Source organism: Muscardinus avellanarius (assembly GCF_963383645.1).
Source record: "Muscardinus avellanarius genome assembly, chromosome: 14".
In the NCBI taxonomy this organism is placed as follows: Eukaryota; Metazoa; Chordata; class Mammalia; order Rodentia; family Gliridae; genus Muscardinus; species Muscardinus avellanarius.
In genome coordinates, this window is record NC_137800.1 from 85,753,373 (window position 1) to 85,780,376 (window position 27,004).

Genomic DNA, 27,004 nt, shown 5'->3' on the forward strand with positions numbered 1-27,004 from the left:
TGAAAAAAAAAGTGCTACTGTAAAAAGAAAAAAACGAGTCATTTTCCCCCTTCCCTCCATGGGGGCTAAACATGCTTGGTGGTGGTCTGGACGCATGCAGGACCGTTTCCTCCAGCCACCATTGAGATGACTTGCTGGCTCTTTTAAGTGAGAGTTGGCAGTTGGATGGGGCCAGGGAGCTTGTGACATCTCTTCCTCACACCTCCTTTCAGATCTCACTTCCAGGGGGGGGGGGGCAGAAGAAGTCCAAGTGTCCGCCTCCCTTGCGACTGCCTCACAGCCCAACTACTTCCACTCAGCAAGGGCATAAAGTAGACTCCTGTGAGACAGCCTGGAAACGCCCATCTACCCCAGTGTTGACGATGACCGCTTCATTCTGCTGGAAATCTAAAAGTAGCCCCGTCTATGCAGGGGGAGAAAAGAAAGACAATGGACGGAGGTGTCGTCAATGGCTCTCGGCCTACTAAGAACCATCCTCCACAAATGCAATAGCAGGGCGAGTGGAAAAGTAAGTCCCCAAATGAGGCCCCGGCCCCCTTAGCTGGTACCTGATGCCCAAAAGGAAAAGAGGCTGGCCCCGCCAAGGAAGAGAACACCACTGTGGAGACAGAACATGCCAACCACAGAGGGCAAAGGGTCCTCCCCCTCTGTGGGCCGCAGATGAGGGGGTGACTTTGGGCCCTGCCTGGCCCACACCCCCCTGTCCAGGATGAGCAAGTGACAGCCATGGCTACCTGTCACGCTCTAAAGAGGAACCAACCAAGGGGTTCCCAAGTACAAGTCGAGGGCCCCCCTACTGTTAAGACAGGACAGATTAAATATACACCTTAAGACAAGATCCTGCTGTGTCAAAAGACAGAGTAAGAACGACAGTCATAGATCTCCCTGGGAGCCGGGCGTGGTGGCACACCCTTGTGATCTCGGCGTTCAGGAGGCTGAGACAAGAGGATTGTGGTTCGAGGACAGCCTCAGCTACTTAGTGAGGGAGGCCCTTTGCAACTCAGCAAGACCCTGTTTCCAAAGAAAGAATAAAAAAAACAGGGTGTTGCTCAGAGGTAGAATGCCCCTGGGTTCCATCCCCAGTACCGCAAAAAAGTAAAAATTTAAAAATCCCTGGAATGATGTCTGGCACCCAGTAGGCATTCGCCAAAAGTCTACTGAGTGGCGAGAACAAGGGGAGGGTCCATCCATCAATTGCCAGGAGAATGGTGCAAGGAAAGAGAAAGCTGTGAAGCACGCATCCCTTTTCCTGGGAGCCGGCCACGCGCGCCGTGAAAGGCATGTCGTCGTCTGCAGATGCTCCAGCGACGTCACTCCGCCCCCGTCCACTCCAAGGAGATGCAAAGTGCTCCACCGTGGTCTACGCGGATAAGTATGCAAACTGAACGGCTCAAACCGTCAAAAGAGTTCAGCTGTTGGCCGCCCAAGAACACCTATTTATCCTCACTTAGTCATTAATAAAGCACGGATCTCTTTGAGGCCACAGACGACAGAACTCAAGCTACCTAAAAAAAGGTTTCAGATGTCCACACATGTGCACAATTCGTGGCAGTTAGTTACTAATTCAGAAAGCAGCACATGGACCCCAGGGCCGTAAGGAAGCTGAGCTGACTTAAAATTATCCTGGGACCGACACATACAGTTGTACAAAAGATGACATGGAACAGATATTTTCTCGAATAGGAACTATGCAAAGGGCCATTCTCAGGTGGTGAGATTTGTAGAGACAAAGACAGAGATGTGTGTACTTACAGTGTGGAAAGTGTAGCAAACCTAAAGGTTAAAAGAAAGAGCTTGTAAAAATTCTACAAAGATCTAAAAAGATTTATAAGTAATAAAAGAATCAGTAATATTTTCAGTGGAAGACATTTATTACATAGTGGCCTCTTCCTGGAAATACCTGTTGTATTTTGAAGAAGAAGAAAAAAAAAACCCACAAAAACAAAATTGATTATCTTTTTCATTGAAATAAAATTGTTTCCCAATAAAAACTCAGTGATTTTCATGATGTTTCAAAAAAAGGGAACTGATGGGAATCCAATAACAGTAAAACTTTTTTTTTTTCCTGTTCGGTAATGGAGATTGAACCTCTGCTACTGAAGTCTATCCCCAGGCCTTTTTGTATTTTTTACTCTAAGACAAGATCTTGCTAAGTTGCCCAAGGTGATCTCCGACTTGCGATCCTCCTGTCTCAGTCTTTTGAGTAGCTGGGATTACAGGCGTGCATCACCGCCTGTGCATCACTTAGCGACGTTAAACGTCTATGGAGCTATCAAATGTCAACTTATGGCTTCCCGATGTGTAGAACTTGTTCTGCATTGCGCTGGAATACAACACCAGGACTGGATAATAGAGTTCTAGCCCTCGTGGTTCCTGGGGGTGGCTAAAGAAAGACCCACAGCTGATTTCTTTGGACAACATGGCATTTTGAGCGGTCTAACATGTGCACAGAATTTCTGCAACACTTGGGAAGCAGGCACCAGAGGGAGGAGAAAGGGAGAATTAAAAGCAACTCTACCTACTTTCAGGCGGCCGCACAGATGTTGAATATTCCTGATACCAATCGTCATATCAATTAGTTTTAAACCAGGTAGCAAAAAAATAAATAAATAAATTAGGAGAGTACAAGAACGAGGTAAAAAGAGTTAGGCGGGATCGGCCAAGGAAGGCTTTCTGAAAAAGAAATACCTTCATGTTTAGGTTTTGAAAGACACGCTAGATATGACTGGGCCAAGAAGAAAGTTCAGAAAGTATTCCACTATTTAGTTCTGCTTGAACCAAAGGTCAAGGGAGTCTAAGTCCATAGACTCTAACGTTCTAATATTTTTCAGCTTTCTGTTTTAACTAGTATGGTAACCACCAAAAGTAAGATTTGGGCTTTTCTTTGGTCCTGAAACTAAAGATTGTACTTAAAACAAAACACAGGCATGAATTTGAAAAGTAGGGCTGGGACTGTGAATACAGGACTAGAACAGAGATCGAACTCTCGCTGGTTTCAAGTCCAATTTCAAACATGCGCTCTTCTTTCTGAAACATGTTAAGAGCCTTCTAAAGTATCCAGTTGAGAGTTTCCTTGTCAAAAGAAAAATCCAGCCCCAGGGAAGCTGTTTTCTCTTTCCCAGAAAAGCTAAGGGCAAGACGTCATGGAGTAGATGTGTGTCCCCGTGTTGAGAGCAACGTGGATGGATCTGGAGGATGAGGTGGAAGGAAATTAGAACATAAACACAAGTGCCACATAACTGCATTTACACATGGAAGGTTAAATACTGGCCCTCAGAGAAGCAGAGAGCAGTGACGAGAGGCAGGGAGGGGTGTGGGAGAGGAGGCAACAGAGAGAGTGGAGAGTGGACACTCGGGCACAGGTGGAGAGGGAGAATCCCTTCTGATCGCTGTAGCACAGTAAGATAACCATGGTTCAGTCAGCAACAACTAACTGCCTATTTTGAAATCTAGCAGAGAGAACTTTAACCATTTCCAACAAAGAGAAATAAATGTCAGAGGAGATGGACATGCCAGTTTTCCTGATCTAACCATTATGCATAACCCATATACGTGGATTGAAATGTTACACTGGACCCCATGAATATTTATAATTATCATATGTCTGTTTAGAAATAAAAGAGGCTGGGTGTTGGGACAGATAGATTCCTATGATCCCAGGACTTGGGAGGCTGAGATAGAAGGACTGCGGATTCAAGGCCTGCCTCGGTAATGTAGCAAGATCCTGTTTCAAAAAAATAATATGAAAAATGGCCAGGGTGTTGCTCAGAGGTAGAACACCCCTAGGTATAATCCCCAGTAGTAGAAATACAGAAAGACAAAAGAAAGAAAAAGAGAGAGAAATAGACAAAAGGGAGAGAAAGAAAGAAAGAAAGAGAAAGAAAGAAAGAAAGAAAGAAAGAAAGAAAGAAAGAAAGAAAGAAAGAAAGAAGGAAAGAGGGAAGGAGGGAGGGAGGGAGAGAGGGAGGGAGGGAGGGAGAGAGGGAGGGAGGAAGGAAGGAAGGAAGGAAGGGCGAGTGAGCTGTACCCCAGCCACCATATTGGTGCGTGCCTGTGTGTGTGTGTGTCTGTGTCTGTGTGTCTGTGTGTCTGTGTGGTGTCTGTGTATGTCTGTTTACTGGGGATTGCATCCAGGGGCATTCTACCTCTGAGCTACATTCCCAGCCCTATTTTCATTTTTTATTTTGAAGCAGGTTCTTGCTAAGTTATAGAAGGCCTTGCTAAGTTTCTGAAACTGTCCTCAAACCTGTGATCCTCCTGCCTCAGCCTCCCAAGCAACTGAGACTCCAGGCGTACAGCACAGAGGCTTGTCACCATCTTGGTCATTTTTAAGGCATACAGGTCTGTGGCATTCAGTACATATCCACATGTCACGTCACCATGATCTATCTCACAGACCTTCTCATCTTCCAGAACTGGAACTCTGTACTCATCTGACATTAATTTCTCATTCCTCCTTATTCGCAGCCCTGAAAACCCACCATTTTCCTTTATATCTCTCTGAATTTGACTACCTCGATACCATCGTACAAACCTTAAGGTAAGTAAACTCTGAAACTCTTGGTCTGGACTCCTGAAGGTCAGAGGCCCAAGGGATGCTAGTTGCTAACTTGATCACTTTCAGATGTGCGCTCCAGGTTGGACCATTTTAGTCTCTTTATACACGCCTCTCTTTGCAGTGTGTCTCTATTCCAGAAAGACTGCCATCTCATGTATGGGCAAGCCAACTCAGGGCCTCACCTGTGTGTGTGTGTGTGTGTGTGTGTGTGTGTGTGTGTGTGTGTGTGTTACAGGGGATTGAGTCCAGGGGCAGTCCTCCAAACTACCCCCAGCCCTTTTTACTTTTTGTTTTGAAACAAAGTCTCAGTAGGTTGTTCAGGGTCTTGTTACATGGCTGAGGCTGGCCTCAAACCCATGATCCTTCTATCTTAGCCTCCTAAGTGCTGGGATTACAGGCATGTGCCACCACATCCAGCAGGTCTATACATTTTTATTGGTGTTTCTCTACATTTTTACACACTCTCCATTTATTGAAATTATGTCATATTAGAGAGAAAGCTTAGATGTCAAAATTATACCCTTAGGGCTTGGTGGTGCACACTTGTAATCCCCACGCTTGGGAAGTGGAGACAGGAGGATCACGCAGGTTTGAAGCCAGTCGCACTGGCTTAAGAGACACTGTTTCCAAATAAAAAAAAAATATATATATATATATATATATAATAGGTCTGGGAGTGTAGCCCGGAGATAGAAGGGTTTCCAGAAACCCCAGTACCACCAAAAATAAATTAAAAATTAAATACATTATACCCTCAGGGATATTACATATGGAAACACTTATGTATGCTTACAGACTAATAGCTGGAAGCCAGCATAAAAAATAACAAATAGGTAAGGTCAAAAGAGTGATATGTTTGGCCAACTCTTTCTTATTAGCAGCATCATAGCAAAAAGAAATCTCAAAGAAATTACTATGAAACATCACTGCTACAGAAAATATGGTCCCGGAGTTATGCTACATAACACACGTTTTAAGTCTGAGCTCTGAACTAAAGAGGTATTTTCTTAAAGCCCCCATTTGCCATCGATTCTTCCTGCCTGCACTAAATTTAGGCAACACTGCCGCAAATAACAACTTCCAAGAACTCTGCGGTCAGCGGTGGGGAAGGGAGGGGGCGGGAGGTCAGAGTGGAGGGACAAGATTTAGCCCTAGGTTTGATTTTGTGAGACAAGATGCAAATGAGAAAGCCCGTGCACCTGGTGGCCTCTTTCAGGTTAGTCAAAAGACGATGTACATTTGACTCGTCAGATCAACAGATGAGGCTGCAAATGCTTATTTTTGTCCAAGGTATTTCAACAAAAGGGTCCGGTGGGCCTCGTCAGCATGGCGAACTTCCTTCAGCCAGCGTGGGGTGGGTTATGGGAAGGAAGAGAGGAGATTCACGCCGGCTCCGTCTTACCACTGAAACCCCGTGCCATGTTTTGGGTTCACTGTAAGGATCCACTAGCCACCGATGTGCATACCTGTGCCAAAAAACTGGATCCAAACCCAGGCATTCTGCAGCGTCCACACCTTCATCAAGGTGACTGCTAAATGATTACATCAAAGAATGACCAGGCAGGGAGGTCTGGAGGGAGCCGGCGGAAGCGCACCAAGTCACTGTCACTTTGACACTATGAATTGCATTATAATGTGAAACCATAATGTGCCAATATATATATATATATATTGGTGGTACTAGGGTTCCTGGAAACCCTTCTAGCTCTGGGCTATGCTCCCAGACCTATTTTATATATATTTTTTTTAATTTGGAAACAGGGTCTCTTAAGCCAGCACGGGTGGCTGCAATCCTCCTGTCTCTGCCTCCCAAGTGCGGGGATTACAAGCGTGCGCCACCACGCCCGGCTAACCAATAAATATATATTTTTAAATGACTATGAATGAAAACTGCTGCTTAGAGATCAGCAGGAAAAATCAGTAGCCAAGAGTTCAGGTGTGTTTCACACATAGCATTCAGGATGAACATTGTAAAAGATAATAAGATAATTATTTTTATCTGATCCTACAAAAATTTTCAGTGGCTCCTCCTTATCTGAAAAAAATAAAACCTGTCACTACTTGTTCACAACCTCCCTTCCTAACCTTCACCTCCATCCTCTCCTCAACCCCAGCTTACCCAGCTCCAGGGACACTGGGCTGCTTACGAGTCTCTCCAAACGTCCTGTACTTTCCTGCAACCCCTATCCCCAAGTTCCTGTGGTTTTCTCTCTCTGAAATACTCTCCTTCTTAGGGTTCCTCCCAGTAGCTGGTCCTCAGTGAACCCTCCCCTGAAAGTCTCTCTAGACAGCCTCCCCTCCCCTCCTCGGCCTCCACTCCTTGCAAAGACTCCAGCTCCACGTTCTAAATACCCCACGACACCGCCAGCACACAGGTACCATAGCCTGGCACAGAGGACGAGGTATGCTTGTAAATGACCAGTATCTCCATTAGACCCCAAATTCCTGGTTCCCCAAATTGCTGGAATGGTCAGGTCCTACAGTAATCATCTTTCTATCAGTCTCCTAGCTCCTACTTTCTCTGAGATCATCAATAAATGCTTATAGTGTAAGGAAAGAATGCATGAGAAAGCAGGTGAGTTTTTAGAATTTTATACCCAGCCAATGTACCCTAAGAGCACTTCTCTAGAGCTGGCCCAGGGACCTGCTGTTGACCCCAGAGTCAGGCTAGCATAAGCACTCTTACAAGGCCTACGCACCCACCTTTACCACATGCTGCCAGTGGACTCAGCAGAAGGCGGTGAGTGGGCTCCATAACCACAGAAAATCATAACAGGTGAATACAGGTAAAGATGCTTGGACATTTTTAAGACTATGTTAAACACAAAGACAACATGGTCACAAACTTCAAGCCCAGCCCAGGTTCCTGCCTGCCCAGATACAGAGGCTCCTCTGAATCCAGGGTGGGTAAACTGAGGCCTGTGTTTGCTGGTCTCCATTACACCTGTTCATTAGGTATTGTCTGCGGTTCCGTGCATCACAATACAGAGGGATGAGCTGCAAGAGAGCCCCCGAATCTCCAAGTCCTGACCCTCTGGGCCTTGACAGACAAACGTATGCTGAGCCCTTGTCCAGGGAGCTCCATTTCACCAAGCATTCTGACAACCCGAAGCTCATTTTGCATGTCATCCTTCCATTTAAATATCTTAGATTTTCCAACCTTCTTTTTCCTTTTAGTTTTCCTTTTCTTTCTTTTTCTCGGCACCAGGGACTGAGCCCAGGGGCCATTCTACCTCCAAGCTACACCCCCAACCCTATTTTATTGTGAAACAGGGTCTTGGTAAGTTGCCCAGGCTGTTCTCAAACCAGCGATCCTCCTGTCTTGGCCTGCCAAGAGGATCTTAGAGCACACTGGATGGGGACAAAATTCTAAGAGTCCTGGGATTACAGGTGTGTGCCACGAAACCTGGGTGAACTTCAACCTTTTTAACTGATACTTGTGCTTGGTTCCCTTCCTTACTCTGCTGGAAAGAGGGACAGAGGGATTTCCCTTGAATACATAGGACTTTTACAAACAGACCAGGCCGTGAGCAAGCACCGGCTATCCAGAGCGCGCAGCGCTGCTTTGAACGTGATTTGTGTTTCTTTTGCAGATGACTAAACCCGCGAGTTCTCAGTGATAGCTTTATCATCCTATCACAGCTGTGACAGGATGATAAATCAACCACAACGTGAGTTTCTGCCTTTGTAGGCCTAGGAAACCCTTAACCTAACATCGTGTCTTCTGTCTTCTCTCTTCTGTCTCGCTCTCTAGGGATCAGACCCTAGAAATGTTTGGGAATGAGGCAAACACTGACCCACAGCACAGTGCCACTCTTCAAGGACTGGCCAGTCCTCGTGACATACAGAAGCCACCGCATGGGCCAAACTAGAAGGGCCATGGAACTCAGGGTAGAAAAAAGCCCGGGGTCTCGGGAGTGTGGGGAGAAGCAAGGCAGAGGACGACAGTCTCCCGTTTCTCCTCCCTTGACAACGCAGAGAAACGTGAATTATTAGAGGCTCGGCTACACTGCTATGCTCTGTGGCAATGCCCGACATTCACACACAGCAAGTGTGGCAGGAGGGGACGTTTCTCTCCCTGCTTAAGGGCCCGAGCTCCAGGCCCTTCCTCTGCAGGGCAGCGCTCCCCTGCCCTGCCCCCACACCTGTCATGGAGCGCCATCTGAGGAGCTATTTTTATTTTGACAGCTGCATCCTCTTGCACAGCAGTGCAGAAGGGAGCCCCAGGCCACCTCGGTCAAAGCCCACGCGGGAAACACGGGGCAGAGAAAGCCTCGGCTACCAAGGAGGCCGGAGCCTGGCTGGGGTCAGCAGGACCTCAGGGCCTCCAGTGGAAGCCGGTCAGCCTCACTGCCACCACCCAGGCGGGAGACCTGTGATTGAAGGAACAGTACAAACAAAAATACGGAACACAACGCTCAGAAACGTTATTCCTACTTTGTTAGCTATGAGGCAGCTTCTTCTTCCTCCTCCTCCTCTTCTTCTTCTTCTTCTTCTTCTTCTTCTTCTTCTTCTTCTTCTTCTTCTTCCTTCTCCTCCTCCTCTTCCTCTTCTTCCTTCTCTTCCTCTTCCTCCTCCTCCTCTTCCTCCTCCTCATCTTCCTCCTCCTCATCTTCCTCCTCCTCTTCCTTCTCCTCTTCCTTCTCTTCCTCTTCCTTCTCTTCCTCCTCCTCCTCTTCCTCCTCCTCCTCCTCTTCCTCCTCCTCCTCTTCCTCATACTCCTTCTTCTTCTTTTGGTACTGGGGATTGAACCCAGGGGTGTTCTACTCTATGCTACACCCCCAACCCTTTTTATTCTGAGGCAGGGTCCTGCTAAATTGCTGAAGGTCTGGCTACGATGCTGAGACTGGCCTCAATCTTTTATCCTCCTGCCTCAGCCTCCCTATCACTGAGATTACAGTATGCGCCTGGCTGACTCTAAGGCGTTTAAAGAATTATTTAGAACATAGGGTTGGGCCATTTGCTAATAGTTTTACTTTTTTTGCTAATAGTTTTTACTTATTTTTGGTGCACTGTACTTTTACATGATTCACAGTGATGCGTTCACATCTGAACATAGCGTTACTTGGTCTGTGTCCTTCCCTGTGACTCCTTTCCACTGCTCTACTGGTCTGTCTCCTAATTTTCATGAGATTCCTTCTCTTTCTTTTTTGTTCGCCCTAGCTTCTATATATAAGAGAAACATGGGACCCTCGATTTTCTGAGACTCGTTTATCATGACGTTCTCCAGTTCCATCCATTTTCCTGTAAATGACATGATTTTGTTCTTCTCTAGGGCTGAGTAAAGCCCCACTGTGTGTACAAACTACCTTTTCTTTATCCGTTCATCTGTTGACAGACACGTAGATTGGTTCCATAATTTGGCTGTCATAAGTTGTGCTAGAAATAAATCTAACCAAGGAGGAAAACAAGAACAAAGAAACCCTCTATAATGTAAAATATAGAATACCAAAGATAGAAATTGGGGAAGACATTACAAGATGGAAAGCTTTCCCGTGTCCTTGGAGAGGCAGAATAAACTTTGTCCAAATGGCTATATTACCAAAACCAATCCACAGATGCAATGCAATCCCTATCAAAACCCCTATCAAAATTCTTTACAGAACTAGAGAACAATCCTAAAATTCCTTTGAAAGAACAGAAGACCCAGATTGGCCAAAGCAAATCTCAGCAATAAGAGCGATGCTGAATTTCAAATTATACTATGGAGCTATAGAAACAGAAATAGCTCATACAACTAAAATTGACAGTCCTTTAGAGGAGATCTGGCACTTCCTTCCTTCCTTAGGTGCTATGGAGCTGGTCCCTGGACAAAGCATCTCGTGAAGCAGACAAATTCAGTTTGTATCTGCCCCTCCACGGCTAGCTTCTGCCTCCTTCCCTGGCTAGCATAGCTTGGAATGAACTATGACCTACTCTGCCTAGGACCACTTTTCTACGAGTTGGAGTCTCAAGCCAGGCTTGGTCTCAGTTCTATCCATTCAAGAGGCCACACTCGAAATTACAGAGCGACAGATCAGCCTGTTCTTTTAGTTTATTGAACCCAGGGGCATGCTACCTCCAAGCTATGTCTCCAGCCCTACTTTATTTTGAAACAGGGTCTCACAAAGTTGCTGAGGGCCTTGCAAAGTTGCCAAGGCTGGCCTCAAACTTGCAACCCTCCTGACCCAGCCTCCCAAGCACTGGGATTACAGGCATGCACCACCACGTTCAGCTCGGCCTGCCTTTTTACAGTTGTTTTAAGATGCGGAAAAAGAGCCTGCTGGCTGCATCCCATGTGCGCTTCCCTTACTCTGGCAGTGACTGTAGAGTCCGCAAAGGGCCAGGAGCCTTTAGCTGGGTATAAATCTGGGTCACGCGAGAGAGGTTCTAACTTTGATTTCAGGCGCAGCCATTTCCTTGCCCCAGCCCAACACTGCAAACCACCTACAATCTGGATTGCTAGAACTTTCACCACGTCTCATTTCTTTCCCATCAGAGAGGAGGGCACGAGGGAGCTGATGACGGACCTGCTCTGTGATCAAGGTTGAAACCTGACATCTGCCCTAGCTGGGGTGATAACTCAAAGAAGAGAAATCATTTCTCAATTCAAACTCAGGAATGGATGCCATCTCTCTCCCTCTCTCCCTCTCTCCCTCTCTCTCTCTCTCTCTCTCTCTCTCTCTCTCTCTCTCTCTCTCTCACACACACACACACACACGTAGATGCATCAGTGCAGGGAGTCAGACCACAGAGAGGAATGTATTTCAAAAAGCAGATTAGACTTAGACACAGCTTGCTCACTTGGTCTACACGGAGGTGATGAAAGCAACACAGTGCTGTTGCTGCACTCTCAGAATTTTAAATAAGGTCGGAACACTTCCCTTGCAGGTGTGGACAGACGCAGGTCCACCTGCAGCGCCCGCCGGGCAAGGCATTGTTAAGAGCACCTGAAAACAGCTAATTTGCTTAACCCAATCTTCAGTAAACCAAGCTACATTTAAATCATCGTTTCTTGTGGCTAAAAACCACAGCGGTGCCCACGGAGACCCTTAACCCTGCCTTGGCTCCTGACCTACTGGCCCTCTTGACCTCCCCGTTCTCACTTCTACCTGCAGGCTTGGAGGCCTTTCCACCCAAGGGGCCCAGAACCCTTGGGATGCCTTTGGGGATGTCGCCCCCTTATCACCACCATGCTTGGAGTTCTCCTGCTAGCCTGCCAACCACAGACTTGGCATGGCTCAAGACTCCTACTCTCAGAAACTATGCCCCAGTGGAGTAGTCCATAGGTCGCTCTGGGCTGTCCTGGCCCTGGGAGGAGGCACAGCCGAGCAGTGGTGGGGCAGGAACAAATCAAAGTTGCCTGCTTTGTGAAATCTCTTGTTCTTACCCAGACCCGGAGCCAGAAACACAACTTCTCCTCCCCCATGGATTCTCTCCATAAGTTGTGTCCTTGAAACTATGCCATTCTTCCCTTTGAAACTCCATAACAAAACCATATTCTCTATTAAATCTTGTCAGATTTGCTTTTTTATGCCCCGTACTCCCCCTTTTTAGCCTCCAAAGCAGCCACAAAACCTGAGGGTGTCCTGGGGTTGGGGCAGATGATCAAGGCACTGCAGACTCTCAGCTTGGGGTGAAAACACAACGCAAACTCTACACCCACCGTGCCCCTGCAGAGAACCCCAAGGACTACGCCAGAGGAGTGCAGATGGGCAAGAACACAGAAGGGAAAACTAGGTACAACAAAGGCACGTCCACCTCACAGTGTAACAGGTGGCTTGCGAGGTCCTGTGAACGTTCCAACAGCACATTATATAAGCAGGAGGGGACCGTGGTACCACCATCACCGCCCAATCATTTTCTTGAAGGATTTTATTCAACCCAATGGCTTGGCTACATATATACACTGATAATTCTCAACCATTATGTTATTACTAGACCTCTCTTCTGAGCTCTGGACACCGCATCCTGTCTTTCTTTATCCCCCCACACTTAATCACTAGACAATCCCTATTTATTCCACCTGGGAAATTACTTTCTATATTTCGAAGCTGTTTTATGAGGTGCCTACAAGTTCACGTCTGTTATGACTTCTTTGTGGGTTCCTTTTCTTTTTCATTTATCTAGCTTCCCTCCTTACCCCAATTATTTTTTTTCAGTTTGCTTTAAATTTTACTGTGTCCAAGAAAATTAAATTTTATCATGTCTGATAAAATTAAATTTCATCCTGTCTAGTTAAACTACTGCAGTGCCCTGGTTCTTTTGGTTCACGGTTGCTGCAGAATCTTTTCCGATCCTTTCATTTTCAACCTTGCTGTGCCATTCTGTAAAAGGCTTCCAGATGCAATCTGATTCTTCGCTTCTAGAAACTCTCTCTCTTTCTCTCTCTCTCTTTCCTCCCTGCGTGTGCTCCTGATAAAACCTCCATCATGTCAACCAGGTCTGTGGCAAGAGCTTCCCAAGGTCTCTGGGATATCCACCTCTTCCACTTCACTCCATTTCCAAGTCAACATACTGGGAACACAACCCAAAGGCGTCACCTGGGTCTGTGCATAAATGTGAATAAAGCGTAGACTCCTCTTCTTGACACGCAAGACCTTCCCTATCCGCTCTGAGCCTGCTTTACCAGCCTGACCACCGCACACCTGCTCCACCTCCCTTAGCGCGGGGACACACCCTGCCTTTGCACACCCCACGCCCCAACACCCCCTGTGCTTTTTGCACGTGCCGTATTCCTTACACAGACCACATCCCACGTCACGTCAACTGTCCCTCCTCATCACCAGGGCCCACAGACTTCTCTTTCCACTCGGGGCTACACCCGACTGTCACTTTTCCGGTGACGCCCTGGGGAATTCTGGCATGCATTTGCAACTCTGTGGTGTTGTAAGGACTTAGGAACCTGTCTTTTCTTACTATAGGACTCCTTTTTCTCTTTGCTTTTCATCCCTAATCCTCTCTTCAAGGTAGCTGCTCAACAAGTATTTAACTCCTAATTTTGCCAAAGAAAGAAAGAAAGAAAGAAAGAAAGAAAGAAAGAAAGAAAGAAAGAAAGAAAGAAAGAAAGAAAGATTGATTTCACCACTCTTGTCCCACTATCTGGACCATCTTCTCCCCTTGGGGCATCCCTTATGCCCCCGGGACTCGGTACTGCTTCTGGAGCCCTGATGGGCTGCTCCTACTGGAGACACACCCTTCCCCCTCCATCTCCACTGGTTCAAACCATACATCATATTAGTTTTATGAGGCTGCTTCAACACCCACCTCTACTGTCTGTCTGTCTGTCTGTCTGTCTGTTTCTCTCTGGTGCTGTGGAACCCAGGGTCATCCTACCTCTGAGCTACATCCCCCCACCTTTAAAAAAAAAAAACAAAAAACAAAAAACAAGGTCTTGCTAAGTTGCTGCGAGTCTCACTAAGTCTCTGGGTTTAGCCTTGAACCTGCGATCTTCCTGTTTCAAGTCTCCCAAGTACTGGGATTACAGGCGTGTGCCACCATACCCAGATAACACCCCTCTACAGAATCTCTTCCCCAGATTCCTCGGCCTGTGGGTAAGCAGACCAATGTAGACTAGGAGAGCCCTCACCGCCATTTCAGCACCAGCGTGCAGTCTTGTTGTGGTTGTGTCAATACATACCCCTCTTCAATCAGAACAGAGGAGACCATATGCTTTGGAGGCTGAGACTGGAGGATCGCGGTTCGCCGCCAGCTTCAGCTACTTAGTGAGGCCCTCCACAACTTAGGGAAACCCTGTTTCAAAATAAAGAATAAAAAATAGGGCAGGGGGTGTAGCTTGGAGGTCGAATGCCCCTGGGTTCCATCCCCAGATAACCCCCAATAAAGAGGTCCTGGCAGGTGTGTGTGTGTGTGTGTGTGTATGTGTTACTGGGAGGTGAACTCAGGGGCATTCTACCTCTGAGCCCCACTCCTAGCCCTATTCTGTTTCTTATTTTTAAAGAGTCTCATTAAGTTCCACACAATGGTCTCGAACCTGCAATCCTCCCTCGCCAGCGTCTCCTGGCAGATCTTGACACTCACCTGATAACTACTGAGGACTGGGAAGGATGAAACCGGGCAAATCCCCTCTAAGAACAGCGTCCTCAGCACACGCCTAAGCCATGATGGTGCAAAGGAGTCGGGAGAACCGGGACAAGAAGGGGCCTAGTGGGAAATATTCAGGAAACTAGAGCAGGACTTGAAGGAAAAACAAATCAGGAAAAGAGTTCCACAAAAGTCTTCAGTTACGTGGAGAGGCTGGGCAGAATGAGCAACTCAAGAGAAAGTCCACAGATAAAGTACAAGGTCCCGCTAGAAAACCAGGCCAAAGGACGGGAAACACGGAGTTCTTTCATTTAGAGACGGATTATACAGTTTCCTCCCTAGAATCAATTCAATGCCAGAAGATTTCAAGTCCTTTGAATCCATGCATGCTGCACTTCTCCTTCGAGAGCTCCATTTGCAAGTGGGTTGGTGGCAGAAGGGCCGCCAGGCAGATGGAACCACCCTCTCAGGCACGGGGCTGCCTACACACAAGAAACTCAGAGCTTGATTCGAGAAAGAGCGATTACTAGACAGTTTTCGATACCCACCATCATCATTTCTATTTGAGTCACATCTATTTAAGTTTGGGGTTGGCTTCAAACAAATTCGCCTTGACACATGAGAGCTGCTGCAAGCCTCTGGTGGAGTAGGTACCACGGGTTCTCGGGCAACATCAAAGAGACGCTCCTGGAGAAGTGAAAACAACCGAGATTTGCTGGAAACAGCCATCCAGCTGAAAACCACTCCAGGCCAAACCATGACTTGTTTTCAAAGGTCCTGGATTTCACCAGCAACTTTCTAGTCTGGTGTTTCTACAGGACCGGTGAGGTAACCAAAATCGCCCACACCGGAGGAAACAATGGTCAATCCAAATAGAAAATCTTGCCTAAGGCTTCAAGCCGCCATCACTAGGGGAATCTGTGACACTGCCCCCCCCAAAAAAAGGACATAAGTTCATCTTTATATCCAATCTATCAAACAGCAGTGGAGCGTGCTGATGCTGAAAACATCAGTATGTGTGTCTCGGGCTGTCTTCTCCCTCTGATGATAAAGAAGATGTGAATGAAGTGGAGGGTGTACTCTCTTTGTCCCTATTCACCATGGACCACAAGGATGATGTCACACACCGCACAGGGGCTCATGGGATGCAGTGGTGTCAAACGCAGCCTCCCTTCCAGCCAATCCTGAATGCTCATCTGCCAGAACTTCAATACTCAGACACCAAGAGCACGGCCCCACCACCTGCCGCACTTCGCTCCAAGAAATAGTCTCATTTGGCAAATATATTCAGGGATTGAAAAAGAAAACATAGAGGAAACACTGCAAATCATCCTTCTCACCCTCTTTCCATCCTCTTCCCTCCCCCAGAGAATGGCCATGCTTAGGAGTCTGGTATGGTTCTTTCAAACCCTTATCAGTGCACTTACATCCTAACATAGGCAGCTCCAAAAATACATCATTGATTTTAAATTTTACATAAATGAGACAGGTGTGGTGGTGCTGTAGTCCTAGTACTTGGGAGGCTGAGACAGGAGGATCTCAGGTTCAAAACCAGCCTTGGGAATTTAACGAAACTCTCAGTAACCTAGTGAAACCTTTTCTCAAAACAAAAAATAAAAAGGGACAGGGGTGTAGCTTGGAGGTAAAACACTCCTGGGCTCAATCTCCAGTACCACAAAAAAAAATTACATAAATGAGATTATATTATGAGTATTATGTTACAACTTATTTCTTTTTCTTAATGATTGTTCCCTCTAAACACATGGAAATTTTCTTCTTCTTTTGGAATTACTGCCAAGTATTTTAAAATATGGATAAACCATAATTGGCCACTATCCTTCTGCAGAAAGGTGAGTTGGCTCCAATTTTTTGGCCGTTACCAACAGAGCTTCCATGAACTTCTATACACCCGAACATCTGTACACCTCTGTGTGTATAAAATGTATAGGCTTTTGGGCTTTAATCCAGGAGAAAAGTGAGTGACTTGTGGCTTCCATGACTTGGGCAGGAAGAGCTCTGGGTCCTGAGCACTAAGGACTTATGTGGGTGACAGAAGGAGGGGCAGAGCAGGAGGTGACACCTTAAGGGTAAGTGGCCACCAGCAAAGGACGACTGGCCACGGGCTCTCCCTTTACAGGCCAGAGCATGAATCTCAGAGCAGTCAGAATCACAGAAGCTTCGCAGGGTGCGCTGGGTTATGATAATGTAGTAGGTGATCATTCTGGGCTAGAGGCCACAGTAACTCCATAAAACCACACGTCCACCTATGCCAGTGTTTCCTGAGGAACGAGGACATGAACCATCAGCCCATGCGCAGGGAGAGTGCATCACAGTCACAGACCCTGAGGCTTCCTAAATTACCTAGGATTCACAGCTCATTCTTGACACATCTCCAGTCAGACCAAATACAGGTTCTCTCACTCTGGGATGGAGCCAAAATGCACAGGGCTCTCTGTTCATTAGCAAGCATCCACGGAGAGCGGGCCCCAAGTCCTAGATCCAAGCTGAGTGCTGCAGGGATTGCAGAAACCCCAGGGTGGCACCCAGCTGCTATGGGCTTGCAGAGCAGCTCAGCAAACTGACAGGGGCCAGGAAGACTCGGAATGGCAAACAGAAGTGAGGTAACTGAAGTAGTGCAAGGGCTTTCACAGAGCAGAGATAATTCATGCCTCGACGAACCACTGAAGTCTCTCTTCAGGGGAAGAAGAGCTGGGGCTGAGCTTTGAGGAGGAAGGAGGAGAGGACACAAAGATGGGCACTTCGTGTTCGCACGTATGTGGAAGTTAAACCCACCTGAGTGTAGAAGGGTGATTATGAGAGGCTGGGAAGGGACAGAGGGAGGATGGATAAAGGAAGACTGGATTTGATCCGTGCAAACTGAATATATGTGTTGAAGTATCACACTGAGCCCCATCAGCAGGTACAATCAATACATATTAATCAAAATTTAAAAACGGGGAGACTAAGAGGGAAGCAGAGTGGATAGGAGTCAGCATTCTTAAACTATAAGTACCACTTGCCCTTCCTAGCTCTGGTTTGCTTTATATTTGGGAAGCCAGCAAATCTTTGGCTTAACAGCAATGGAAGGGTCACCAGAGAGAAACACAGCAGGGACCAGGGTCCCTTTTTTTTGGGGGGGGGTCCTCAGTCTCAGGTGCATGCAGCTGCTGAGCACTGACCAAGGCTGAAAGCACTGGACCATCCAAGCCCACCGGGTATCTCATCATGGTGAGAATTTGCTTATAAATAAGTGAAGATTGCAGACCTCTAGGTCTCTACGGCACACATTAAAACTCAAAGTGGCCAACTCCAAGCGAGACTCACGAATTCAAATTATGGGCACAAGCACCTCAAAACAGTGTCTTTAGTATTAAAGAAAACAGCAGAATCATCAAGAATGTACGTCGGCCTATGAAAACATTCTTTTATTTGAAAATACACATACATACTTCAATGGTTCAAGATATTAAAAAAAAAAAACAGAAAATACCCAAGCTGCATTCCAGCTCATAAAATTTACCTGGCTTACATATAATATCCTGGGTTGCATACATGTGAGGAAATTGGCATTTTCTCTACTGAATCTATATGAGGCATCCTTTCAAAATTAAAATGTTTTGTGCTGCCTGCCGTGGGAAGGCCTGAGACTGCTTTGTAAAGCGTTTCTGTTAATAGTGAAAAATAGTTTTGCTTCCTGCAGGTGCTCTGGTTAGATACATAGAATGAAAAATGAAACGGACTCTGAAATTTTGTACATTAGAAAGATAGAATTCTGTTTCTTTTTTCAGGGGAAGGGAGAAACCTTTTATTGCTCAATATCACTTCCTCAGCACCTACAAACAATAGCGGGTTTCGGATTTTAAAAACTGCCCTCTCTGAGCGAGGGGCTCTCACTCCCACTCAAAGGTGCAGCAATCAATGACACTGAAGACACCTGCTCACATCCTCCTGCCCCCCCCCCAAATATACTGAAAGACTTCTGAGGAAATGCAATTTCCAGACCCATATCCTGAGCATGGGAGCAGGTTGAGGAAGCGGCTATAACCCTGAACACTACAATGACAGGTCTGGGCTTACTCTGTATTTGAAATTAACATACGCAGCAATGATTTTTCCCCATAATGCACGGATATCACGTGCTTCAAAGTTCTGATACCAAAGTGCAGTCCTAAAGGGATGTGATGGGCACAAAGACCCTTGCCTTTGTAGTGCGATATCTCCAGTTCTAGCCCTGGCTATGCCACTGTTTAGCGGGTGATAAGATGCCCAGGTAATGTCACTGGCTTTGCTCAGCTTACAGTTCTTGGAGGAGCAACGAGATTGTGCTGTAAAGCCTGGGCCGCCCAGAGGAAGTCACATCTCGGCTCGCTGGCGTTCTTTTTTTCTCTCTCTCCCTCTCTGCCAGCCTTCTTCTGGCTGTAACATCACGAACCAGATTTCCGAATTCCTGGTCAGCTTGCCAAAGACCCAGGTCAATGCATGCTCACTGCAAACACTTTCAAATTTACAGGACGGAGGGAGACCTCGATCTCCGGGCTTTGTTTCTACTCTGTTCCTATTGGATGTGCCGCCTCGCCTTGAGCTACGATTCTTCTCTCATTGGACAGTGGTGATCATGAATATTCATAAAATTGCCAAAATACATGCCAGGGCAGATACTGGGATAAATTCACTTCTTCTGTCATCTTTAGTACATGGGAGGAACTCAAGACAAGAATAAGCATTTAACCCCCTGCCTTCAAATGGAACGACTGACTTAGAAAGGGAAGAAAACATTGAGGGGGGCATTTATAAAAATAAAACCAAACAAAATTCTTGTTAACTAAAAAGAAAGAAGAATGAAATCCTGTGCTAGCAATATCAGGAAACAGTCACTTTCATACACTCTAGTAAAAGTACAAAAGCGTCAACCTCAAAGTTGATCAAGCAATACTAATACTGCCATCAGTGTATCAGCCACGCTAGGAGGGGACCAAGGCAGAGAGGCATGCTGGGAAAATCTCTAGCCTGGGAGAAGAGACCTGGCCTCCTATCACTCTAGACCAGTTGTGGGGGCTTGGTAAGTCCCTTCCCATTTGCCAACTTCAGGTTTTTTTGTCCACACAATGATGGAACTCGCACGAGATGATCTCTAAGATGCTAAGAAATCAGCTGGGATTTCTACCTCAGACAAAAGGCAGTAGGCAGAGAAATGGAGCCAGAGGTCTTGAGAATCCCAGATCTGAGTTTAGGGCTGACTCCGGTATGCCTCGAGGTTTACAGGTGGTCTGTCACACACGCATGCACACACATCCTGGACCCCTGCTCACAAAGACTCAATAAATACATGTCTGAATTGCAAGAGTGCCGAACCTTTATTCTGTCCCCATAACTCTGAGATGTCCAGAGGGGCCTAGAAACTGGGCTCCACATTCACTTCTCCTGTTTTACTTGCCAGCCATGATTTCTAGAAAGTGGAGGTGAGACAGACCAGGGCTGGAGCTGACTCATCTCTAACACCAAGATCTCATATCTACACTGATGTTGCCATGTGGAAAGATTTAAGGGCCATGTTCGTGTAAAGATGTTTTTTGTGGAGGGTAAAACAGCACAGCAGGCCTGGTGGGCAGGGCTGAAAGAGCCTCTAAGGAGTCTATTAAAACAAAGGAAACCTCAGGCCTCCTCTTGTGATTTCAGAGGAAGTCAAACATGACCAGTTTGCACTTTAACTTGGCAAGAGCTTTGCTATGTTTTCAATACCAACCAATAGATTTTTAAAAGATGGAGTAACTTTTTTCAAAAGAACTGTTGGGCTAAACAAAGTTCTGATAGGAATCATGCTGCGACGCAAATTCAAGCACCTTAAACTAAAAACTAGGCGCTAAAACAATAGGAGGTATGAGCTCCCAGGTCTCAAAGGACACACTGAGGCTTGTCCACCACCTAGGACTGTCTGATGTTTAATAGAATACTTTACTATTCTATATCCTTGTTTGCTTTAGCTGGTTATATACTAACCAAAATCTATCAGCCTTAATGGCTAGATAAATTTAAAATAAAAAAAAATCACTACCTATTCTTGCGTAATATGAATTTCAGTAAAAACAGCTTGAACCAGGATTATTTCTTTCAGAATAAGGCACCCCTCCCTTTCCAACACCCCACCCTAAACTAGAAAAACACATATGCAATATTTTCTAAAAAGAGGTAACTTGGGCTGTGTCGAGGCTAATAAGCAGAAATAGATTTTACTCCTGGCCAACGGCTCAAACCGTCCATCGGGGTAAAATTGAAGAGGTTTCTGGAATTAGTGTACAAGTGGACACACCCTGTTTACCCCCAAAAAACTAACACACAACAGCAGCTTCTACACTGACAGTCTCTGTTCCAGAGCAACCCTGGAAAATTACCAGGGACAATTCTCTTTCTGCTGTCTTTCAGTCCTGAATTCAAACAGTAAATATTCCATCTTGTTATAAAGAGGGTGGGGGGAATCAGGAAATGATCAGCCTAGATTCCTTTGGGTTCTAAAATAGGTGGTGGGGAGGAAAGTTTGTAAGAATAATAGGTTTTATTTTATTTATTTGCCTTTTTCTTGCAGTGTTGGGTTTTTTTGTTGTTGTTGTTGTTTTGTTTTGTTTTTGGCGGTGGTGGTACTGGGGTTCCTGGAAACCCTTCTACTTCTGGGCTACACTCCCAGACCTATTTTTTATACTTTTTTTATTTGGAAATAGGGTCTCTTAAGCCTGCATGATCCTCCTGTCTCCGCCTACCAAGCACAGGGATTACAAGCGTGTGCCACCACACCCGGCAGCAGTGTTGGGAATTGAACCCAGGGACTCAGACATACAAAGCAAGCACCCAAGCCGGGCGTGGTGGCGCATGCTTGTCATCCCAGCATTCGGGAGGCTGAAACCAGAGGATCGCGGTTCGCTGACAGCCTCAGGTACTTAGTGAGGCCCTCTGCAACTCAGTGAGACCCGGTTTCAAAATAAAGAATAAAAAAAATAGGGCGAAGGGTGTAGCTCAGAGGTCAAATGCCCCTGGGTTCCATCCCCAGACCCACAAAAAAAAAAAAAAAAAAAAAATCAAGCACCCTACCAATGAGCTATAGATATTCCTGATCTTAAAAACAGGGTTTGAATGTCCTTAGGCTCCAGAGGGAAACAGAGCACCAGCTTATTCTTTGGCATTTACTCAAGAGAGCCATGCTAAAAATACAGCAGTAATACAATCAGAAAACGAACAGACCCTTCCACCAGGCCACAGATGGGGCGTAAACAGAAACTCGGCCTGAGCACAAAACTAATCCCGCCAATGACCACAAGACAGCACACTGGTGTCAGAGACTGTCAGAGACACTGTGATTGCCTTCACTGATGTCACACCTACCAGCTACAAATGAACACACACACACACTCACTCTCACACACCTGCAGTGGCTCTTACCTCCAGCATGGGCCGGGCACTATCGTGGACAGACAGAATGTGTGTCACCTTGTTCTTGCTCAGCTGCTCCGCGTCTCTGGCATCTGTCATCGAAGAAAAGGGGATGGGACGGTTAATGTTCTCTGCTCGTTAATGACTCCTAACATCAAGGCAGGGGACAGCGTAATGTGACTTGCAGATTTCTTCCAGCAAATGCGGTCATTGGCTCTATCCAGAATAATCTAGATTTGAGGAATCTAGGGCTTCTGCCTTTATGTATTTTGCTTAGATTTTCTTCTGACTGGCACATCTTTGGACCCCAAAGTGTTAAATTTGAAATGCACTTAGATTGATCAACATTAAGACCATGATGGTAGCTGCTCAAAGGAAGTGATTTTATGAGGCTGTTTTATAGTCAGCATGTGTAAGCCAAAGATCCTTACCTCTGTCGTTTACATACAACACGTAACAATGAAGATATTTACAATATTTCAGATAAAAACGATCTCCCGATGATTAGTAATCTAACCTGAATACAAAAGACTTCTTATTATAGAAGACAGAGGAAGCTGCCAGGTATTTCTTGACTCTGATATAAAAAGCAAGGCCACATCTAGACTGAGACAGGCTAGAGGTATAACTCAGAGGTAGAATGTCCCTGGGTTTAATCCTCATATCACACACACAAAAAAAAAAAAAATTAAAAGAAGAACCCCAGAAAGTCAGAGGTATCCTAACATGGAGACCCAGAGAATTTGCATTGAAACTGGTACCATTGGAGCCCTGCTCCCAGCTGGTGTCCTGATGCTATTTCTAACCCCCTAAGCCACTCAGAGCCACTTGGAATCACAAATGCTACAAACCCATCTAAAGAAAACCAACCGGAAGGTTCCAAGTTAGAAGTCACATGGGAAAAAAAAGCTAGAGGGACATTAGCCATGGTTGTGTTGGGATGTAGGGTTACGGTACACCCCATTCTCTTTAACATCCATCATATTTGGATTTGAGGTTGTTTGTTTTACTGATTGGCCCACATTATTTTTATTCGTGTGTTTATTTATTTGGTATTTTTTTATACAGGGCTTCATTAAGTTGCTGAAGGTCCAGCTAAGTTGTTGAGGCTGGCCTCAAACCTCAGATCTTCTTGTCTCAGCCTCCCAAGTATTGAGATTATAGGCATGTGCCACCATGCACTTTCTGCTCATAAGATAAAGGGGACAGGGACAGCCCAGTCCTAAGGCGAGGGTATATGCTAGGGTGGCCATGGGGAATGAGCTGGTTTGGCAAAAAACAAGCAGGACCACCTCTGAATACAACTAATAAAACCATACTGGAGCAACCGTTAGAAATGACCCAGTCCACACACACCCTAGAGAAATGGACCCCTGCGAGGAAAGAACTTCCTTGTCAGTGTTTCTCAGAGCACCTGCCACACTGCTTCAGGGACTCCGGTGGGGCCAGGCAGCAGGAGGAGGGCAAGGGAAGTCTCTGTACTAAATAGACCTGCCCCCACCCCAGCTTGGCTCTGCAGCTCAGGCCGATGCTGAATCATGCCCAGAGAACCTTACCCCCCAAATTGAGAATGTGCTGACCAATGGGCAAGAGATTCCAATCTCGCTTTACGTTCTAGTTTCCCCTGAGAAGATAATTCAGTGATGTCTACAGTTAGTGCCTTGTAGTAAACCCTAGAGTTCTGAATTCGTTCTGATCTTGTGAATTCGTTCTCCTGAAAGCAGGCTGGTATAAAGCGAGGCTACCTCGCACACTTGCCCCTTTCTCCAGTGGCCACTTTCCTTCCTATATCTCCACCATATTGTGACAGTCAAAGGGGCCCTTCCAGGATGCCGGTGCCGTGCAGTTGGTCCTCCAGAACTGAGCGCTAAATGAATTTCTTTTGTTTATAAAGTACCCAGCCTCAGGTATTTTGCTGTAGCAACAGAAAACACACAGATACATCATCACTACTATTATCACAATCATATGAATTCCCAAGGCTGTGGCAGGAGCCTCTCAATCCGGTCATTGCTGAATGTTGGCAATTCCACACTGATGGCAAAGACACCTGACCCCAGCTCTCCTCCACCCACCACGTCCTCCCCGGCTCCCCCGGTTAAGCTGAGAGCAGACCACCTCAGCCTCCTGTGTGGTCATTTCCCCACTCAACTTTATCTGAGCAACTGGGATCTCACCCGGAATGTGTACCTTACGGGCAGACGCAGAGCAAAGCTCTGCGACCCCAATACCGCCTCCGTGCACTTCAGCACCGACACGGAGTGCCTGGCGTGTTCCCACTCGTCTAGATTTCTGGGAACATCTTCGCACAATGAGGGCTTTCTTTGTCAGCTGGCATTCACGTCTGCCTGTGGCAAACTGTGAGAAAGCAGAGACCCCAGGCAGGGGGCTCTTTCCTCCCTCTGCTCCCCACTCCCCCACACCCCGCAGCTGGGCAGGACCGCGGGCACAGGCTGCCGCAGCTGAGGGGCTCTCGGCGTGGCAGCGAGACCTGGCTCTGGCACCTGGCTTCATTTGTGGTAGAAAAATCTCCAGGAATTGAAAAACTGTTTATTATTTGGGGCAAAGTTGAAGGAGTGCAGAGGGATAGGGAAGGGACCCTGCTACAAGAGGGAGGGAGCGAGAGGGATGGAAGAAAGGAAGGGCAGAAGGAAGGAAGGGGAAGAAAAAGAGGAGAGAAGAATGGGTCAGAAGGGAGAGACTTAATTTTCTCCTTCCTTTTCTTTTCTTTCTTTCTTTCTTTCTTCTTTTTTTTTTTTTTTTTTTTTTTTTTTTTTTTTTTTTTTTTTTTTTTTTTTTTTGTGTGTGTGTGTGTGTACTGGGGATGGAACCCAGGGCCATTCTGCCTCCAAACTACACCCCAGCCCTTTTTTCTTTTTTAAGCAGGGTCTCGCTAAGTTGCTGAGGCTGGCTTTGCCCCTGTGGCCCGTCTGTCTCCGCCTCCCAAGGACTGTGAGGACGGCTGCACCACCGCGCCTGGCTCGTTCTCCTATATGCAAGTCTCTGCTGCTTGCTGTGTTACAGTAGGCTTGTTTCCTTTGCGATTTATCCTGTCTTGGTTTTCATCATTCACTGACTGCCATACTTTCATTGGTCCACTGTGACAGCACGCCATCCTGAGGTGTCGAGTGATGGGTGTCCATGCACGCAGCCCTCGGATCCCCCATCTTCCTCCCCCAGACACGATGCTGAGATCAGTGTTGATAATTTCATGTATTACCTAACATTGCTTAAACCATCAATTTCAAGGTACCTTTTTTTGGGGGGGGGTACTGGGGATGGAACCCAGGCAGGGGCATTCTACCTCCGAACTACACCCCCAGTCCTACTTTTTATTCTTTATTTTGTGGTACTGGGGTTCCTGGAAGCCCTTCTACTTCTGGGATACATTCCCACGGGCCACACTCCCAGACCTTTTTTTTTTTTTTTTTTTTTTTTTTTTACTTTTTATGTGGAAACAGGGTCTCTTAAACCAGCGAGGCTGGCTCCGAACCAGCGCGATCCTCCTGTCTCCGCCTCCCAAGCACGGGGATTACAAGCGTGCACCACCACGCCCGGCTTATTCTTTATTTTGAAACAGGGTCTCACTGAGTTGCAAAGGACCTAAGTAGCTGAGGCTGGTTTTGAACCTGTGTGATCCTCTGGTCTCAGCCTCCCAAATGCTGGGATTACAAGCATGTGCCACCATGCCCGGCTTCACGGTGCCATTTTTAATTTAAATGGAAGACTGGATGGGTGGCTAAAGGAGTCAACAGGCTAAAACACAGAGGACAGCTGTGCTCGTCTCCCAGGAGGAGAAAGGCTGGCTGTCCGTGAGGCTCCCGCCAGCAGGCGCCTGCAGGCCTGGCCAGGCGTCCGTGCTTCGTGAGTATTACTGTTTCTCAGGACAGCGACAGCCTATAGTGTGCCGCTGAGCTGGCTGGGAGCAGAACCCTGTTGTCCAGTCGGGTCCCACCTGGCTCTCGGCTGGCCCACATTACTGTCCAAATCTGAATGCCCAGCTGTGGGCACGTGACTGGCTCCTGAGCAGAAGGGCGGCTGGGATGCCAAGGCTGCCATGTGCCGGCTGCTCCGCCATGGACCCCTTCCTGTAGCCCGCCTGTCCCTGGACCCCGACTCCTGTCGGATGAGGCACCTGTGCACGCCCAGCTCTCAGCACACAGTGTCTCCAGTGAGCGTGCGGGATGAACAGGTCACAGCCCTGCAGAGGCACGGCGCTGTCTTTCCTTTCTGCCTCTTGCTAGTGTACAGCACTATAATTCCTCTGTTTCATCCATTTTGAATTTTTTTTGCAGTGCTGGAGACCTAACCCAGGGCCTCAAGCATGCTAGGCAAGTGCTCTATAACCAAGCTAGACCCCCAGCCCCTCACACCTTTAATTTTAATTTTAATTTTTATTATTGTTTTCTCTTTTTTTTTTTTTTTTTTTTTTTTGCAGGTCTGGGAATGGAACCCAGGGGCATTTGACCTCCGAGCTACACCCCCTGCCCTATTTTTTATTCTTTATTTTGAAACCGGGTCTCACTGAGTTGCAGAGGGCCTCACTAAGTAGTAGCTGAGGCTGTCCACAAACCACGATCCTCCAGGTCTCAGCCTCCCAAATGCTGGGATTACAAGCGTGCGCCACCACGCCCAGCTTTTCATTATTATTTTCTGAGGGACTGAACTCAGAGGCACTCTACCACTGAGCCCCATCCTGGGCTGGCCTCGAACTTGTGATACTCCTGCCTCAGCCTCCCAAATTGCTGGGATGTTATGCATACACCATCACACCTGGCTCATTCCTTGGTTTTAAATATGCCTTCCATCTAGGGTGTGATAAGTGTTTGGTAAATTAGAGAGGGAATACAACCCAATCACATACTAATATCAGGATAACTGAAGGCAAGGAGACACCATCGACCATCTGAACAGGGGCTGGTTGTGGGCTCCTTGACAGGTATAACCACAAAGCAAGAATCTAGGAACTGTGAGGGACTCCTGTGCCCCTGAACATTTAGAAGA

The 27,004-nt window shown here is 46.7% G+C and overlaps 1 protein-coding gene across 2 annotated transcripts in view; it reads right to left on the reverse strand.

Moving 5' to 3' along the window:
- Window positions 1-27,004, reverse strand: part of DUSP22 (dual specificity phosphatase 22) — a gene marked incomplete at both ends in the record, with an annotated part of 65,195 nt that overhangs the window by 22,175 nt on the left and 16,016 nt on the right. For both annotated transcript variants that reach the window (XM_080709978.1, XM_080709977.1), the window contains one exon: window positions 22,010-22,092. In XM_080709978.1, the coding sequence (XP_080566104.1) occupies window positions 22,010-22,092 (83 nt within the window). The remainder of the gene's footprint in view (window positions 1-22,009; window positions 22,093-27,004) is intronic.